General features: G+C 41.1%; 1 protein-coding gene across 1 annotated transcript in view; it reads left to right on the top strand.

Annotated features, from left to right (window-relative positions):
* The window catches only part of COL3A1 (collagen type III alpha 1 chain), a 66541-nt gene extending 54737 nt beyond the window's left edge, over positions 1-11804 (top strand). Inside the window, exons 39-51 of the mRNA XM_032802588.2 lie at positions 406-567; positions 705-812; positions 2193-2300; positions 2793-2846; positions 3023-3130; positions 4030-4083; positions 4193-4300; positions 5855-5908; positions 6125-6232; positions 6883-7168; positions 8582-8769; positions 8921-9163; positions 10726-11804. Coding sequence (XP_032658479.1) covers positions 406-567; positions 705-812; positions 2193-2300; positions 2793-2846; positions 3023-3130; positions 4030-4083; positions 4193-4300; positions 5855-5908; positions 6125-6232; positions 6883-7168; positions 8582-8769; positions 8921-9163; positions 10726-10872 — 1728 coding nt within the window. The 3' untranslated portion in view covers positions 10873-11804. The remainder of the gene's footprint in view (positions 1-405; positions 568-704; positions 813-2192; positions 2301-2792; positions 2847-3022; positions 3131-4029; positions 4084-4192; positions 4301-5854; positions 5909-6124; positions 6233-6882; positions 7169-8581; positions 8770-8920; positions 9164-10725) is intronic.
* The last annotated feature ends 4039 nt before the right edge of the window (positions 11805-15843 follow it).

The raw sequence follows: 15843 nt of genomic DNA, 5'->3' as shown, positions 1-15843 counted from the left end.
GTACTAGAATCTGTTCTGGGTGGGTGATTCCAGAAATCAACCAGTACCATCAATATGTAGGAATCCCTCTGGCAGAGCCCTGGTATAGAAAAATGCAGTTCCACTTCTACCCACGACTTAAAATATTGAGAGAAAAAAATCTAGATTTAGGTGAGGGATGGGCTTTTATATAAAAGCAGGCCAGCCTTTCCAAATGCAGATGCCTAAAGGGAGGCACCTAAGTCCGCATTTAGACACCAAAACAAGTGACGCATTTTGCATAGGTGCTGAGCTGTCACAGCTCTCCCTTACTTGAATGAAAATGGTTTGCGTTAAATTGATCATGATGAAGTAGTATATAGTGTTGATTCATCTAGTATATCTGATATTGTATCTGAGTCATCTCTCTTTAAAATTTATTTATAGGGCAATCCAGGGCCACCTGGTAATGTTGGAGCTCCTGGAAAGGATGGTGGTCCTGGTCCAGCAGGTAACACTGGTCCGGCTGGTAGCCCTGGAGGTGTTGGTCCTAAAGGTGAACCTGGCCAGCCAGGTGAAAGAGGTTCACCAGGTTCACGAGGAGAAGTGGTAAGTAAATTATTTAGCAGTGTTCATTAAAACTGTGAATAGGAATTTAATAAGTATGTCATCAAAAGAAGATAATGATTCAAAGCCATGTTTTAACTGAGTACCTAACATTTATTTATTTGAAATATTGTTGACAGGGTCCACCAGGTAGTCCAGGCCCCTCAGGTATAGTTGGTCAACGTGGTATTGTGGGGCCGCCAGGCCTTGCTGGCAGACCAGGTGCTCCTGGCCTACCTGGCCCAAAGGTAAATAGAGGCTTATTGACATAATTTACCCTGACATCATGCAGTAAATATCTAATAGAGTTCCAGCCTTTCACAGAATCACAGAAATGTTGAGCTGGAAGAGACCTTGAGATGTTTTCGATTCCAATCCCCTGTTCTGAGGCAGGACCAACTAAACCTAGACCATCGCTGACAAGTGTTTATCTAATTTATTCTTAAAAAATCTCCAATGATGGGGATTCCACAATAATCCTTGGAAGCCTATTTCCAAGCTTAATTACCCTTATAGTTAGAAAGTTTTTCCTAATATCTAACCTGCATCTTCCTTGCTGCAGATTAAGACCATTACTTTTTGTCCTACCACCACTGAACATAGAGACCATTGATCAGAGTCTTCTTTATAACAGCCCTTAACATATTTGAAGACTGCTGTGAGGTCCCCCCCTCAGTCTTTTCTGAAGACTAAAGATGCCAGTTTTTTTTAACCTTTCTTCATAGGTCAAGTTTTCTAAACTTTTTATTATTTTTGTGGCTCTTTTCTGGACTCTCACCAATTTGTCCACATCTCTCCTAATGAGTGGCCCCCAGAATTAGACACAGTTTAATGACAATCCTGAATTCCACATGTAATGAATGTGACAAACTTTCTTGATAATAGGCCAAATCCTGAAGTCCTTACATGGTTTGTACTTAGGCAAATTCCAGCTGATGTCAAAGTTGAGTGAAAATTGAGTAGGGACTTCGAGATTTGCTCCAGTAGTTAGAGAACGGCATGAACTATAAAGTTACTTTCCAGACTAAACTTTCCCTGTATTGAGTGGTACTTGAATCTGGAGTTGTCTTTGATCTCTGCTACTAATATTCTTGGATTGTTCTGAGGATTATCTAAAAATATATGAACATCCTCACACAACTGAAAAACAGAATAATTCACTAATAAATCTTCATAAAATGCATCAAAACTCTGACACATCATGTCTCCAGTTGTACCATACTTCTCTATTCTTTTTAACCTATCATTCAATAGAAAGGCCCACACAATTCACAGTATTTCGTCAGTGTTAACGTCACTCATTACCAGCTATTAATTTGCTTAATTTTCATTATGTACCTTGCTCAAAAAATATAAGAACATCACTTTCAGACTCTCACAGTAGCTGTTTATCCCATATCTGTTGGGCCAAATTCTGTTCTTATTTATTCCATTGTAATCAGTGGAGTGGCACTGGATTTTCACCATTGTAGCTCTACTAAAGTTAACTCACTCCTTCCTGGTCAGTGTTTCTGCATAGGATACTGCACTTGTTTGGGGAGGGGAGGAAAGAAAGAGAGACCAAGAACTGCATAATTTGATGACATTACAAAAAATATGTCATGAACTGATTTCATTTTTCTATGCAGGGTGAAGATGGTAAACCAGGCAGCAATGGTAGCCCAGGAGAACGTGGCGCTCCAGGTCTACAAGGTCCTTCTGGTCTAAGTGGACCATCTGGAGAATCTGGCAGAGATGTAGGCAGATATTTCAGATTTTCATGCTAGACTGTGAATTATACAAAGGCTTGTGTAAGGGGGAACTACAGTGGATTTAGAATCTCTACTTGAACAGCCTGGTGCATAGGGGAACTGAGCCAACACCATTCTCATTTAAAAGGATGCATCCAGTTCCCCCTAGTCCAACCTACTGACTCTGTAGGCCATGGTCCTATCCTAATTGATGTCAACCGAAGGAACACTCCCTTCACTGTTACAAGCGCAGGGACTGCAACTGTGAAAGGTCCTTATAAGGGCTACACAGGGAGCAATATCAATCTCCTGGCATGCTGTCTTCCTGTAAACCTGCAGAAGGACTGCCTACAACCTGTCCTCTCTGTGATGGATGCATTTAAATCATTTCTTTCTCTCTTCTTCTTTTGAGGAGCATTATCCTGATTAAATCTAAAACATTTTGGTTATGCCATAATGCTGCAAATATTTAAACTTTTATCTCTCCATGTTTTTCAGGGTAACCCTGGATCAGATGGCTTGCCAGGTCGTGATGGATCCCCAGGACCCAAGGTAAGAGGCATTAAGTATCTATGGCATGTATAGATTGCCAGTCCCTGAGGTATCTAGGCACTGATCTGTACTACATCTGCTATCTCTGCAGCATCAGCGAGGTGTTGGTTACATATGCACTATGTTGTAATAAACAGATGTGTTTCTGATGCTGGCTGTTGTGCATGTCTCTGCAGGGCGATCGTGGTGAAAATGGTGGTCCAGGTCTACCTGGAGCCCCTGGTCATCCTGGGCCCCCAGGGAACATTGGTCCAGCTGGAAAAGCGGGTGAAAGAGGACTACCGGTAAGTGCAAACACAACAGAAAGCACGTAGTGTCCATTTTGTATTGTTTTACCAAGTGCAATTTGTTTTATACACTAACAGAGAGCACAGGAGCATGGAAGAGTCAAAGTGTGTCTGTCTGTCTGCAGCAGTGAAAGTCCATGAGGCCTCTCCCCAGCCAGAGCAAGTCTTTCACTATGTTGGGGAAAGGTTCCAGCAGTAGATACGACACTGCTAAAAATATCTTTGTAGACACGGGAGGCACTGCTTGGACAAACAGAGAGCCATATAGGGAATATCCCCCAGGCATCAAGGGCCTAGGGCACTTTATTCACATAAGCAGTGCCTCATTGTCTACACTACTCTTTATACCTGGGTGTGCAGTATACTCTATGTGCTGCCGTTAAGTGTAGACCTACCAAATCATTAATAGCTGTGCACAATTTAAGTTGAAACCGATTTAATACTTTTTGATGCCACATAGTCAATAAGCCAACCAGACTGTCTCGTTTTACAAACTATGCTATGCTTGTACAGCACTAGTAATATTATAATAGCTGAGGGAGTTGCACACTTTGGAAAAGCCCAACCTCTCGCCAAATGTTGTTGTTCTACAGGATTATACCCATGTGCCTCCTTAGAGGACCCAAATTCACTTGGACTCAACACCTTGCACATGAGGCCTGGTCTCATGTATCAAAGGAATTGTTTAAGTAGAGCTGGCTATCAAGTAGATTTTGGTATTTTTGTTACCAAATAATATAAGAAACTTATCAATGAAAAGCTAAGCTGACTAAGTTTGTGGACTTTCTCCTTAGTTTCTGACCAGCTCTAGTATTTCCACATACTGTCTCTCTAGAGAAAAGATTATGGCAATTGCATTTGATCATGAATATATCTCATTCCTTTTTTGTCCCCAGGGTCCCTCTGGTCCCGTTGGCCCTGCCGGTCCTGCTGGTGCTCGTGGTGCTCCAGTAAGTCCCTCTTTAAAGCACTTGGAATATCAGCTCTGCCATTTTCTGGTTTTGACAATTTCTCCTACTTATTTTCATATCCATTTTTATTGCTAATCTATTTTTAAAGGGTGCCCAAGGTGCTCGTGGTGACAAAGGTGAAACTGGTGAGCGTGGCAGCAATGGCATTAAGGGTCATAGAGGATTTCCTGGTAACCCAGGTTCCCCTGGTCCCCCTGTAAGTATTATGTTGAATTTCATACTAAGGCTATAATTCTTCTTTCAATTACAGTGATTCAGTGTCAGGTAACAGAGAAAAAGAATTCAGCTTTCTGTAATTTACTAAAGCATCTGTGTATTTTAAATGTTAAAGGCACTCAGTAGTCTTGATCCCCACATGACAACAAGGGGGGACAAGGATGAATAAAGATCTCAATGGATTCATTAGGTTCCTAAGACACAAAACTGGATCTGAGAAAACCTCTTTGAATGAGGCGTCTGGCTTTGTTTAGGGTAAATAATATTCACATTTATGGTCTGAGACTTTGTTAGAATCCTAGTGTTTTCTCTTGAGATTTTCAAAGATGCCTGTGGGATTTGGCTGCCCTGTTTTGACTAGAAATTAATGGCAACCAGATATCCAAATCCTTAATTTGGGTTTGAAATATACCACCCTTAGAGTCTGAAAACTGGATTTTTTGTTGCCCTGCAACTTGTGTAGTCATTTACACCAGGCAAAGTGAGTATGAAATGCTACCAGATCAGATCAGAACTCTAGTACTTCACAAGTATTGTGCACTCGTTTTGTATAGATACTAATGACTGCACAAGGCACAGGGCAACAAATAATCCAACCCTAAGTATTTATAATTGTCTTCACATCAGTCATATCATTCTGCATGAGAGAGATTTGTATTTAAAGGCGTTTTAACTGTACAACTTCCACTGACTCTAAAGAGAATCTAGAGACCAAATCGCATGCAATGCTCTAAAAACTAATGGGTTATGTAATGTAATAGCAATGCCACAACTGTAATGGCAGACATGTACAATCTAAATGTATAGAGGCCGATTAAAAAGCCATTAACCAAAATTTACTATACTGTGGCATCGGATCTGAGGCTCACTACTGTCATGGACAGAGTGAAATCTTTGCAGAGTTCCATTAACTTACATTTTTCAATAGGAAAATTAGCCCTAAATGGTTTATTCCTTGGCAATTTATCAATAAATAAATGATTATTTACTCTTCATTTATTTAAAATAATTGATGTTTGCAAAATCTATAAAAGAAATCCTGCAAATACCATAGTCAGCTCTGCATTTGTAACACCAACAGATCCCGGTAGTCGGGATCAAACCTGGGGCCTCTGGAGCTTAGTGCATGAGCCTCTACCACATGAGCTAAAAGCCAGCTGGCTGCCAGCTAAGGCTATAGAGCAGACTCATTTTATCGCTCTCTCTAAGTGGTTTCAGTGCCACTAGATGGGAGAGAACACCACACCCAGAAGTGATAGCTGTGTATTCCAGTAGAATTAGGGCTTTATCCAAAGTCCACAGAAGTCAATGGGAAGACTCCCACTGCGCACTGGACAAGGCCTTATACTTTTTCTGATTAGAGAATGACAGGGTTTTGTCATATCTGAGCTTGAAAAATCTTTTTTCAATGATTTGCTTTACATGAAAAAATCTTTAAAGTTATCTATTAAAATGATTATGCAAGGAGCATCACTGAGATTCCTGCTGCATCAAGTAGATTAGAGAATATTTGTGACCCATCTTCTTTTAACAGGGTCCTCTGGGTCCACAAGGTGCCAATGGAAGTCCAGGAGCTATGGGAGCGAGAGTATGTAACATTTCCTGATTAACCAAATCCAACTGTGTTAGAACGAATGTTTTGAACTAAAAATATGGCAACTGTCAAATGGCAGGAGCTAAAGAACCAGGAAGCACATGATAATTCTTAAGAATTAAATGCTTTAAAATACTTTATCACATTTGAAATAATCCATAAATAACACATGGGATCTTTTACATTTAACCATGTTGGTCGTTGTTCTAGGGTCCCCCTGGCCCAGCTGGTCCTCCTGGAAAGGATGGTACAAGTGGTTACCCAGGCCCTATAGGTCCTCCAGGCCCTCGTGGTAACCGAGGTGAAAGTGGGTCTGCGGTAAGTGGACAGCAAGCACAACGTTCATTAAACAAACAACTTTTTATTGATACATCTATCATTAAGAAGATGAACCTTTCTAACACTTTGCATGGTGGAACTACAACTAATGTAGAATGTATCTACCTACTTAGAGCTGGGTTCTGAGCACCAAGGGCTTGATCCAAGTTCACTGAACTCAATGGAGACATTTCATTCATTTGGCTTTGGCTCAGGCCCCAGATAAGCCCCAACATTTCCCATTTAATATGAGAGAGCAAAATCTCCTCTTCTCTTTAAAGACTTGACAACGCTGCAGGCTAGTGTGAAGTGGAGGCAGGACTATAGCCTACTTTCCCCATTTGAGGAGGCTAGCACTCTCAGTTTAGTTAATTGCCTTTGCTCCTTAGCCATATTATGGCTGCTCTGCGTACATGAGCTCCCAGCATCATCTTCATCTCTACAACTCAACTTGAACAAGGTTGCCCACAATTTGACACTGAATTAGGAAGAGGATGGGCTAAACTGGTCCCAGAGTAATAGCAGAGCAATAAAGTTTTTTCTGTAACTAGCATTGTCCTTAGCTTTATATTTATGGTCCATACAGTACTTGTATGGACTTGGGTCTGAGCCTGCAATACTTACTCAGAATTGTGTTCTTTATTTCCTAGGGTTCACCTGGCCACCCTGGTCCCATGGGCCCTCCTGGACCTCCTGGAGCTCCTGGTCCATGCTGTGGAGGAGGTGATGCCGTTAGTCCTTTAACTGGTGAAAAAGGACCATCATACTTCTACGGAGATGAGCCATATGAAAACAAGATCAATATGAACGACATCTTATCTTCAATGAAATCAATTAACAACCAAATGGAAAACATCGTTAGCCCTGATGGCTCCCGGAAGAACCCAGCTCGTAACTGCAGAGACCTGAAATTCTGCCATCCAGAACTCAAGAGCGGTATGTTAGATTTTTTTGTTTGCAATATTGATAACACCACCTGGATCTTGAATTGTTTTGTTTGCAGTGTGACTGTATTCTGAAAAACAAATATGGACCAATTGCATTGTCATGGCAGGCTTCTCATAGGTCAATAAAAGACTGTTTTCTAACTGCCAGTAGTAAAGCTGGAATCTGAAAGTCCATTTTGGTTCACTTTCTTGTACATCATCATTAGTAATTGAGGGTCTGATCCAAAGCCTAGTGATATCACTGGAAAGACTTCTGTTGGTTTCAGTGGAATTTGCTCAGGCCCAAAGTCACAGCAGGGCAAATCAGGCTCTGAGTGAGAACTGTGCAACCATATTTTCTTCAGATTATACCCTTGGTTTCACCCATGAAACTTTGTTGCTCCTCTACAGGTGTCAGAATTTTCTTTTTTTGAGTAGAACTACAGTTTAATTTAATTTCGTGGATAGGAGTGGGGACGTGGGAAAGCCTCATTGAAAAAGGTTTATTATATGGTGCATTATTTAATGCTCTCCCAGTAATATAACATGATGTTTTACACCAAAAGCCAAAACATGAACCCAGCATGCAATGCTTCTCTTTATATCTGAAAAGTTGTTTTTGTAATTATCAAATTGAATAAAAACTTTATTTTCTAACTTATTTGGTTCTCTGATGGACAATAAATAACAAATGGTGTAAAAACAGTAACATAAAATCTGATTACAAAAAGATTATGCTTAATCAAAAGTTTTAGAGATGCTGTAATCTTTATCATGATCTGTTCTCCATAAAGTTCAAACATACAAAAATAAGCATTCTTCAAAATGCAGAAATCTGCTGAAAAATAATTGTTGTCATCCACTTACAGCATACCATTCCAAGTGTGGTAAATATATCTTCCATTATAATAACTTAAGTATAAACTCGTGGAGAAATGAAACTACTGACATTTGAATGCTGACATTTAAATCAAATTCACCATCAGCATAAAGAGTGCAACCCCACTGTCAGCAGTAGAGTCTTAGGCCAATAACAAATTTGCCCCCTAATGATTTGGGCCCTGACAGAACAAAGCACTTAGTATAAGTGTGATTTTTAAGCGAGGTCCAGGCCCGTTAGCTTCAAGAAGACTTCTCAGATGCTTACAGTTAAATATCTGCTTACGTCCTTTGCTGGCTGGGGACCATAAATTACACAATTTAAAGAAAGCTAGCATTTCTCTGACAAGTCATCTTAGAGCATTTGAATGAGATCATACATTGTCTCTTTGTGCCACCTTAATTCTTCTCCTGGCTTGTCTTCAGTCAAAACTTCCATACCTCTTACTCAGTGCAAGGATTTGAGACAGACATAAGCTTTGGAATATATGGGGAAAATAATCAAATTCCTCTCCTGATTTTCTGCTATTTTATGTCCCTCTAGGAGACTACTGGATTGATCCTAACCAAGGTTGCAAGTTGGATGCTATAAAAGCATACTGTAATATGGAAACTGGTGAAACCTGCATCAGTGCTAATCCCAGTGGCGTGCCACGTAAAAACTGGTGGACCAATTCAGGAGCTGAAAAGAAACACATCTGGTTTGGAGAGTCTATGAATGGTGGCTTCCAGGTAAGAATTATTAGATCTTCTCAGTGAATAGCCGGGACAGCAATTCTTATATTTCATTCACGTCACAGATAGGTAATATCATGGACTTAATTTAAACTAATAAATATATCAGCAGTTAAACATAAATATTGTTTTGTGTGTTGTACCACAGTTCAGCTATGGAGATCCAGAGCTTCCAGAAGATGTTTCAGATGTGCAGATGGCATTCCTTAGATTGCTCTCTAGCCGTGCCTCTCAGAATATTACTTATCACTGCAAGAACAGCATTGCTTACGTGGATCAGGCCAGTGGAAATGTTAAGAAAGCTCTGAAACTGATGAGCTCAATTGAGAGTGAGTTCAAGGCTGAAGGAAACAGCAAATTCACATATGCCGTTCTGGAAGATGGCTGTACTGTAAGTACACAGAATTTTTGTAAGATAGCACCACATATAGGGATAGATGGGATCCTAGCCATGCAGGGATACAGGAAAGGGCAAAGACTCCCACAGGCATGGCCATGGCTGGACAGAGTTGCAGCTGTGATGCTCAGATATCTCAGAGAATGCACTCCAGAAGCTTGAGCAAGGTCGGACAGGGAATAGGTGGAACCGGTGCTGGTGCATGGGTTTAGGTGGAGCCAAGTGAGCTAGTTCACATGGTTGGCCACTTGTGGGTATAGCATACCCTTTGCCAGCACAACCAAGGAATAGGCACTGGCAGCATTATGCCACCTCCCGGGACCGTGCTCTCTGCACTGGCCCTTGCTACAGGCTCCCTGCTAAAAACAGCTTTGAAATCAACAGCACTGTTTGTGGAGTAAGATGCTATTCAAAACTGTGCTTTACAAAGGTCTTCTTTTAGAGGCCCTCTTTTCTTTCTCCTTTCATCCAAGTCATGGTGCTGAAGTTCTGATCCCACCCCAAACCTAATTCTATTCAGTCCAAAGTGGAGCTGTTTGTTGAACTAAGAATTGAATATTAAGGGCTCAATTGTCCTAACCATGCAAAAATTCACATGGGAGAAAAAAAACTGCACTAAGACAGAGATGCCCTATAGACAATTTCATCTCCCTTTGAGGTAGGTGCTTTGGCCTATGTTTCAAGGGAGCACTGCTCCACGATCATATATAGCTGGAGGGTACTGATGCCATGAAGTCTACTCATTGATGAGTTCACTTGAGGCAGGACTGACATCATCCAGGATAAAGCCGCAATTGAGGGAACTCCCACTACTCTTTGGCAGTATGCTCAGTGCTGGCAGGTACCAGGAACAGGCAGGGAACCTTTCGATAGCAACATGCAGGCAGCTAGTCTAAGCCTGTTGCAACAGCAGCTGATGAATGGCAGTTATGATCAGGCATGCCAGTTGATGTGAATAACAGCAGTCTGTTTAGACAGCAGAAACTAATGCACCACAGCTTACGCAATTGCTGGTCACTACTGAAGTGATCTGAGGTCTCGATGGCACAAAAGATACCCATGTGCATCACAGAAAGTGCAACTTAAAGTAGTCTGAGCCTGGTTTACATTGCAACCTCTTGCTGTCGTTTTTTCGCATGCATGAGACAAATGCAAAGTGCAGCTTATTTTTTCCTGTTTCCCTTTCCTGTGCTTACTAGCACATTTGTGCTCATTGCACAAGGATGGGGAGCATGTCTCAATGCTGGGCTGGAGCACTGCAATGTGTCCTAACCACTCTAAGCTACACAGACACCAAGTATGCAATAGATCTGTTCAGGGAGCTGTAACCATCTGCTGATTTTCCCTTACCTGGCCCAGCATTTGAACACTAATAAAGAGTTATTTTAAACATATGTCTTTCCAAGAAGATAATGATTAGAGAAATGCAGTACTTTGAGTGCTGCAGGGGATCAAACATCAATGTGAGGAACAACAGGTGCGAAATTAAGTAAAATAACCTCCTTGTAAAACTATATTGGATTTCTCTAAACTGGTTTTCTCTTCAATTTTTGCAGAAGCACACTGGAGAATGGGGTAAAACAGTCTTTGAATACAGAACGCGCAAGACAATGAGGTTGCCTGTGGTGGATATTGCTCCCATGGATATTGGTGGTCCTGATCAGGAATTTGGTGTGGACATTGGCCCAGTCTGTTTCTTATAAAATCAAGGATACTGCTTTTTCTAAAACCCCAGCAAGCAAATCCACACTCTCCTTTTGTTTTAACCTTGTCAACTGGTACAGATGCTCAACTGTATCCCAGTTATTTATTTACAAATTTTCTGGAGGAAAAAAGGTAATTCAACAAAGGGTTAATTGTTTTTAATTACACAGAGTACAATAAAAATGCTTTTTGCTTTTTTTAACCAAATTCCATCTTCAAAACATGTCTCCGTGGTGCTATAATAAAACTTCAACACTCAACAAAACAATACTGTCTTCTATTAGTTGAATGAAAGCCAATTTACACAGCACTGATTGCTCCCAGCATCAAAGTTTACCCTAAGACGCAGTCCATAAAGATAGAAAGACTTCCCCGTTTCAACTACCTCAACATGGACAGAAACTGGGATGAGTTTGATGAATTACAGCAAAAAACAAACAGCCAAATCAAAATACATTGGAACCATTGGTTAATTCAAGGGAATTAGGTATACAATTGTATTTTTCTTTACTGATTAGTTGGAACACCCGAATGTTACAATCCAACAATAAAATTATGGTATTCTGTTTTCAAGGGTGCTTCTATACTTTCCTGTCATTGCTGGTCAAGACCACTAAAATTAGGGAAGTGTAAAAGTCTAATGTGATGGTGCTAATGTATTTTTCACTTCTAAATCTGCAAGACAGGTTTATTGACTTGCATTAAAGGATTAACAACAACTGTAAATGTCTCCTGTCAGAGATTAGGATTGGGGCACTATTTTTGAGGTCATTCTCCCTTCACTCTGTAAAAGTCAAAGATGCAGAATTGTGAGCTTCTTTCATCACATTAACACATTTGTAGTGTTGAAGGTTAACCATCTTTGTAATCTTTTATATTGTTGTTGGTCTTTTCCTTACAGAGACACATAATAAATATCTTAATAAAACTCCTCATTTTTTCACTTCACTATTCTTATCCTTTACTCCCAACTTTACTAACAGGGAAGCAAAGTCATAACAGAGTTTTGCCAGAAAAAGGACTGAGTAATCTTTCCTCAAGCAAAATTGCAGGATTTCACCCAGAGAGTTTACAGTTTAGTACTAAGAAATGCTACCTGCTGCACTAAAGTATTTTTTTACTTAGAAATTTAAAGTTAAAACTATCTGTGATCAGCTTTTTGGACTATTATTCCATAGGGTCAGTACTGAAAACCTGTTACACATGACAGACACAGGACATGGTACTTTGGAAAATGATTTGATTAATGTCACAAATCCTTTGGAAGCTGAACAGAAACATGTAAATTCTGTGCAATTGAAATTCAACCCCATGCTGAGAGCCAGCATAGTGCCTGTACTGCAAATACATGGAATATAAGCAGGAGATAGGCTTTATAGCAGTCAAGGCTGAATTTTACCCACATAGAAATGGAGGGGTTAGGAAATGAGTGGAGAAAGCTACTGTAGAAGTGGTAATGTACATAACTGACAGTAAAATTTTGACTATCACACAGCATAGTATAGTCAACAGTGATGCTCATTTGAACAGCGCACAAGCCAGCAAAATGATTGACACATCTATATATTTTGTGCTGTTGAAGAGAACTTCTGTCTAGAAATCTGGATGAAACAACATTGATATAGCACATTATCTCCCTTTTGTCTATTCTTAACTACTCATATTAATATGAAAGTTACCATTACATTTAACGTCAAAAATAAATGATCTGATAGACGGTGACTTGGATTAGGTGCCTGTGCAAGGGAATAAGAACACCTTCCAAACCTCTACTTAGCACTTGGGTCCAGTTTATTGCTCCCCTGGAGCAGGTGATTCGGTGGATCCACCTTCCCCAAGGCAGAACAACTGAATCTGAACAGCATGGATAGTAATATGGCTTCTGGTGTAGGTCAGCCATAAGTTACTAGCGATTACTAGTAAAAGAGAAAGCAAGGGAGGAAATCACACATACAAGTAGGTAGGTTTCTGCATCACAGTAGTGCCTGGTGCACTACCCTTTGCTCAGGGCTGTGCCTAAAGGCACAAATCAATGTAGGGTGGGCTTTTCTAAAATGATGAGCATAGCCTAACATAGCTCCATTAAATTGCTTTTGAAAATCCCACATTACCAGGTACTTTTAACATTGTCTGCAACTATTAAAACACTTATAAGGGAACAAACGTCTGCTCTGTGAAATTACTTCAGTAGGCTGCACTGGCATAACTGATGGCAGTACTTGGACTATTACTGTTAAAGATGTTTGGATAACATAGGAAATGTATTTGGCATATTCATTTGTCACTATGAAGCTACAAATGACCAATTCCATTTGAAAAGGAAGAAGCTTTTGAATTAAAACAATTAGACAACCAAATGGGACAGCTTTGAAGGTGTTCAATTCATAGTTTTTAAAAGTTTTTTTGAATGAATACCCCATGGATATATTGTTCCCTACTAAAGTCATTTAGCTGTCTAGCACTACCTATCACCCTATATAGAAAGCAATAATTGGCACATCAGAACACAAGGAAAACACTAAAAACAAAAATAACAGTACCTGTGATGAATAGCAAATATAGGTCTTTTCAGGAAAGTTGTACTGATTTTTGCCACTTGTGAAACATTTCAGTACATCTTTATATTATTGGAGTAGCATAAAAACACTAGTGGACTAACCCTAATAGCCTTAGCCTATTGGGAAGGAACATGTTTTTGGAGCCTTACTCGCTGAGCTGGAATCTTGTAAACCTCACTGGCAAGGATGTTGTCAGTATGCCCTTGGCCTTTGTCATCATTACCGTCTGCCTGCTGCTAGTATGGCTCTAAGAAGACAGAACCAGGTCGGCACAGATGGAGGAATTTAGTACAGTCACAGTGAATCAAAATATAAACTAGGAGCAAAACCTGTGTTTTTGGAACTGAAGATGTATGGACCCTGTACATGGGGGAAAGCCTCATGCAGTGTAGTGGCAAGACACCAGGGGCTTTTCTTACAGCCACAGCCTCCTGGGAGGTGATGGGCAGAGGGGGGGAAGGAGGTTCAAAAAAGAACTAGATAAATTCATAGAGGATAGGTCCATCAATGGCTATTAGCCAGGTTGGGCAGGGATGGTGTCCCTAATGTCTGTTTGCCAGAAGCTGGGAATAGGCGACAGGGATGGATCACCTGATGATTACCTGTTCTGTTCATTCCTTCTGGGGCACTTGACACTGGCCCCTGTTGGAAGACAGGATATTGGGCTAGATGGACCATTGGTCTGAGCCAGTATGGCCATTCTTACGTAGAATATTCTACTCTTCTCTAGTAAGCACAACTGCAATAAGGCAAGAAAGAGACTTTTATCCTCAAATGATCCTGGCCTTTCTTTTTTTTTTACATGTTTAAGTACATTTTAGTGCTTATGAAAGGAGTGGGATAAAGAGAAGTAGAGTATGCAATCTTCTACCCATCAATGGCAGTGCAAGCCATGTGTCATTAACAATTCAAAGGTGAGAGCAGGTTTTCTCATTTCCCCTTCAGGTCTCAATTACTAGCTCGGTACAGACCAGTCCTCACAGCTGGGTTTTTGCCAAGTAACTTGCAGCTCAATGACACATGCTGCTATCCTCTCCCATCTGCCATTCAACTGTAAAGAGCCTTTGGAATGTCTCCTCTCACAACAGAGAGACCCCCACAAAAAAGGCAAAGAAGGACCCAACTAAAATGGTCAAGTTTTTTACCAGGCAATTTGTCATTTTTAATAATTTTGAAACAATTTATATAACTTCATTATTTCAGAGTAAACTATCAACATAAACTACACCACAGTTTCCCTCCCCAGAAGCCCTAACTATTAAAGGATAGTGAGGGTTTGTCATTTACAGGAATGAGGTGCACAAGTAGTTATAAGTTTGGAAAGGTCAGCTGAGACTGAATCTCAATCCTTATGTGCCAGAACAGTTGATCAATAGGGAACAAAAAAAATCTAAGGGTCATAACTTGGCTAATTATGCATAATTTGAGAGGGCCTCATGCCTTTCTATTCACCAGTTCTACTCTATACAATGCCAAAAAAGGTAGAGATACAAAGTAGCACAACTATAGCCAATTGCAAAGGCAAAGAAAGCATAATAGGTCAAATGAAGTCTGAAATGAAACCTGCTGTATTTATGCATTTTACTCCTGGGAGAATTCTGTGCCACTGCACATGTGCAGAATTCATATCCTCCCACAGAAAATGACTGGGCAGCAAAGGGAAGCCATGTGGGGAGGATGGGACTGGGCTGGGGTTGCTCATGGGTGTAGTTTGGGGGAGCCATTGCCTTCCCAAACAGAGGTGAGGTGTGGAGGGGACATGTGGGGGATACATGATACTGTGCCCCGCCCTCCGTTTCCGCGAGAGCAGTGCCGCCCGGCTAGAGGAGGATGCCACTCAGACACCACCTCCTGGGTCCTAGTGACAGTTGTGATCCCCTTCTCTGTGCTAGGAGCCATCCTGTTTTCTGTACAACAGTGAGTACTCATAGTGGGGCAGGGTAAATGGAGGAAGGGGAAGGGAAGAGGCAGTGGGCAATAAAGCCCTGTGCAGATACAAAATTTGTATGTACATCCAATCCATGAGCCGCAAAAATGATCTGCAGCTATCCACTTTATATCTGCATCCTATCCAGAGATTTTCAGAGCTGTAGTAGGTAAGGAATGGGGGTGGGAGATGTGGGAGTGAGAGGAGGAGAATAGGGGCAGGGGATAGTGGGGAGAAGGCAATGAGAGGGAAATTGGGATGGGAAGCAGGAGCCTGGTATGCAGCTTCCCCTTGGCAGCAGCTGCGGCTCCCCCATTAAGCAGGAGCATCAAACCCCTACCCTGAGGAGCCTCACCCTGCTGTACTACCCCAATGAGTTCCCTACACATGCCCCCCCCCACTCAACTGAGCCCCAATCAGATGCACCCAGACCCCACCAAAGCCCCACTCCCCCAGCTCCCAGACCCCTCCACTGAGCTCCCTAC

The sequence above is a fragment of the Chelonoidis abingdonii genome, chromosome 10 (genome assembly GCF_003597395.2).
Source record: "Chelonoidis abingdonii isolate Lonesome George chromosome 10, CheloAbing_2.0, whole genome shotgun sequence".
NCBI lineage: Eukaryota > Metazoa > Chordata > Testudines > Testudinidae > Chelonoidis > Chelonoidis abingdonii.
The sequence above is the reverse complement of the archived record's forward strand: the minus strand, read 5'-3'. Positions and strand labels throughout refer to the sequence as shown.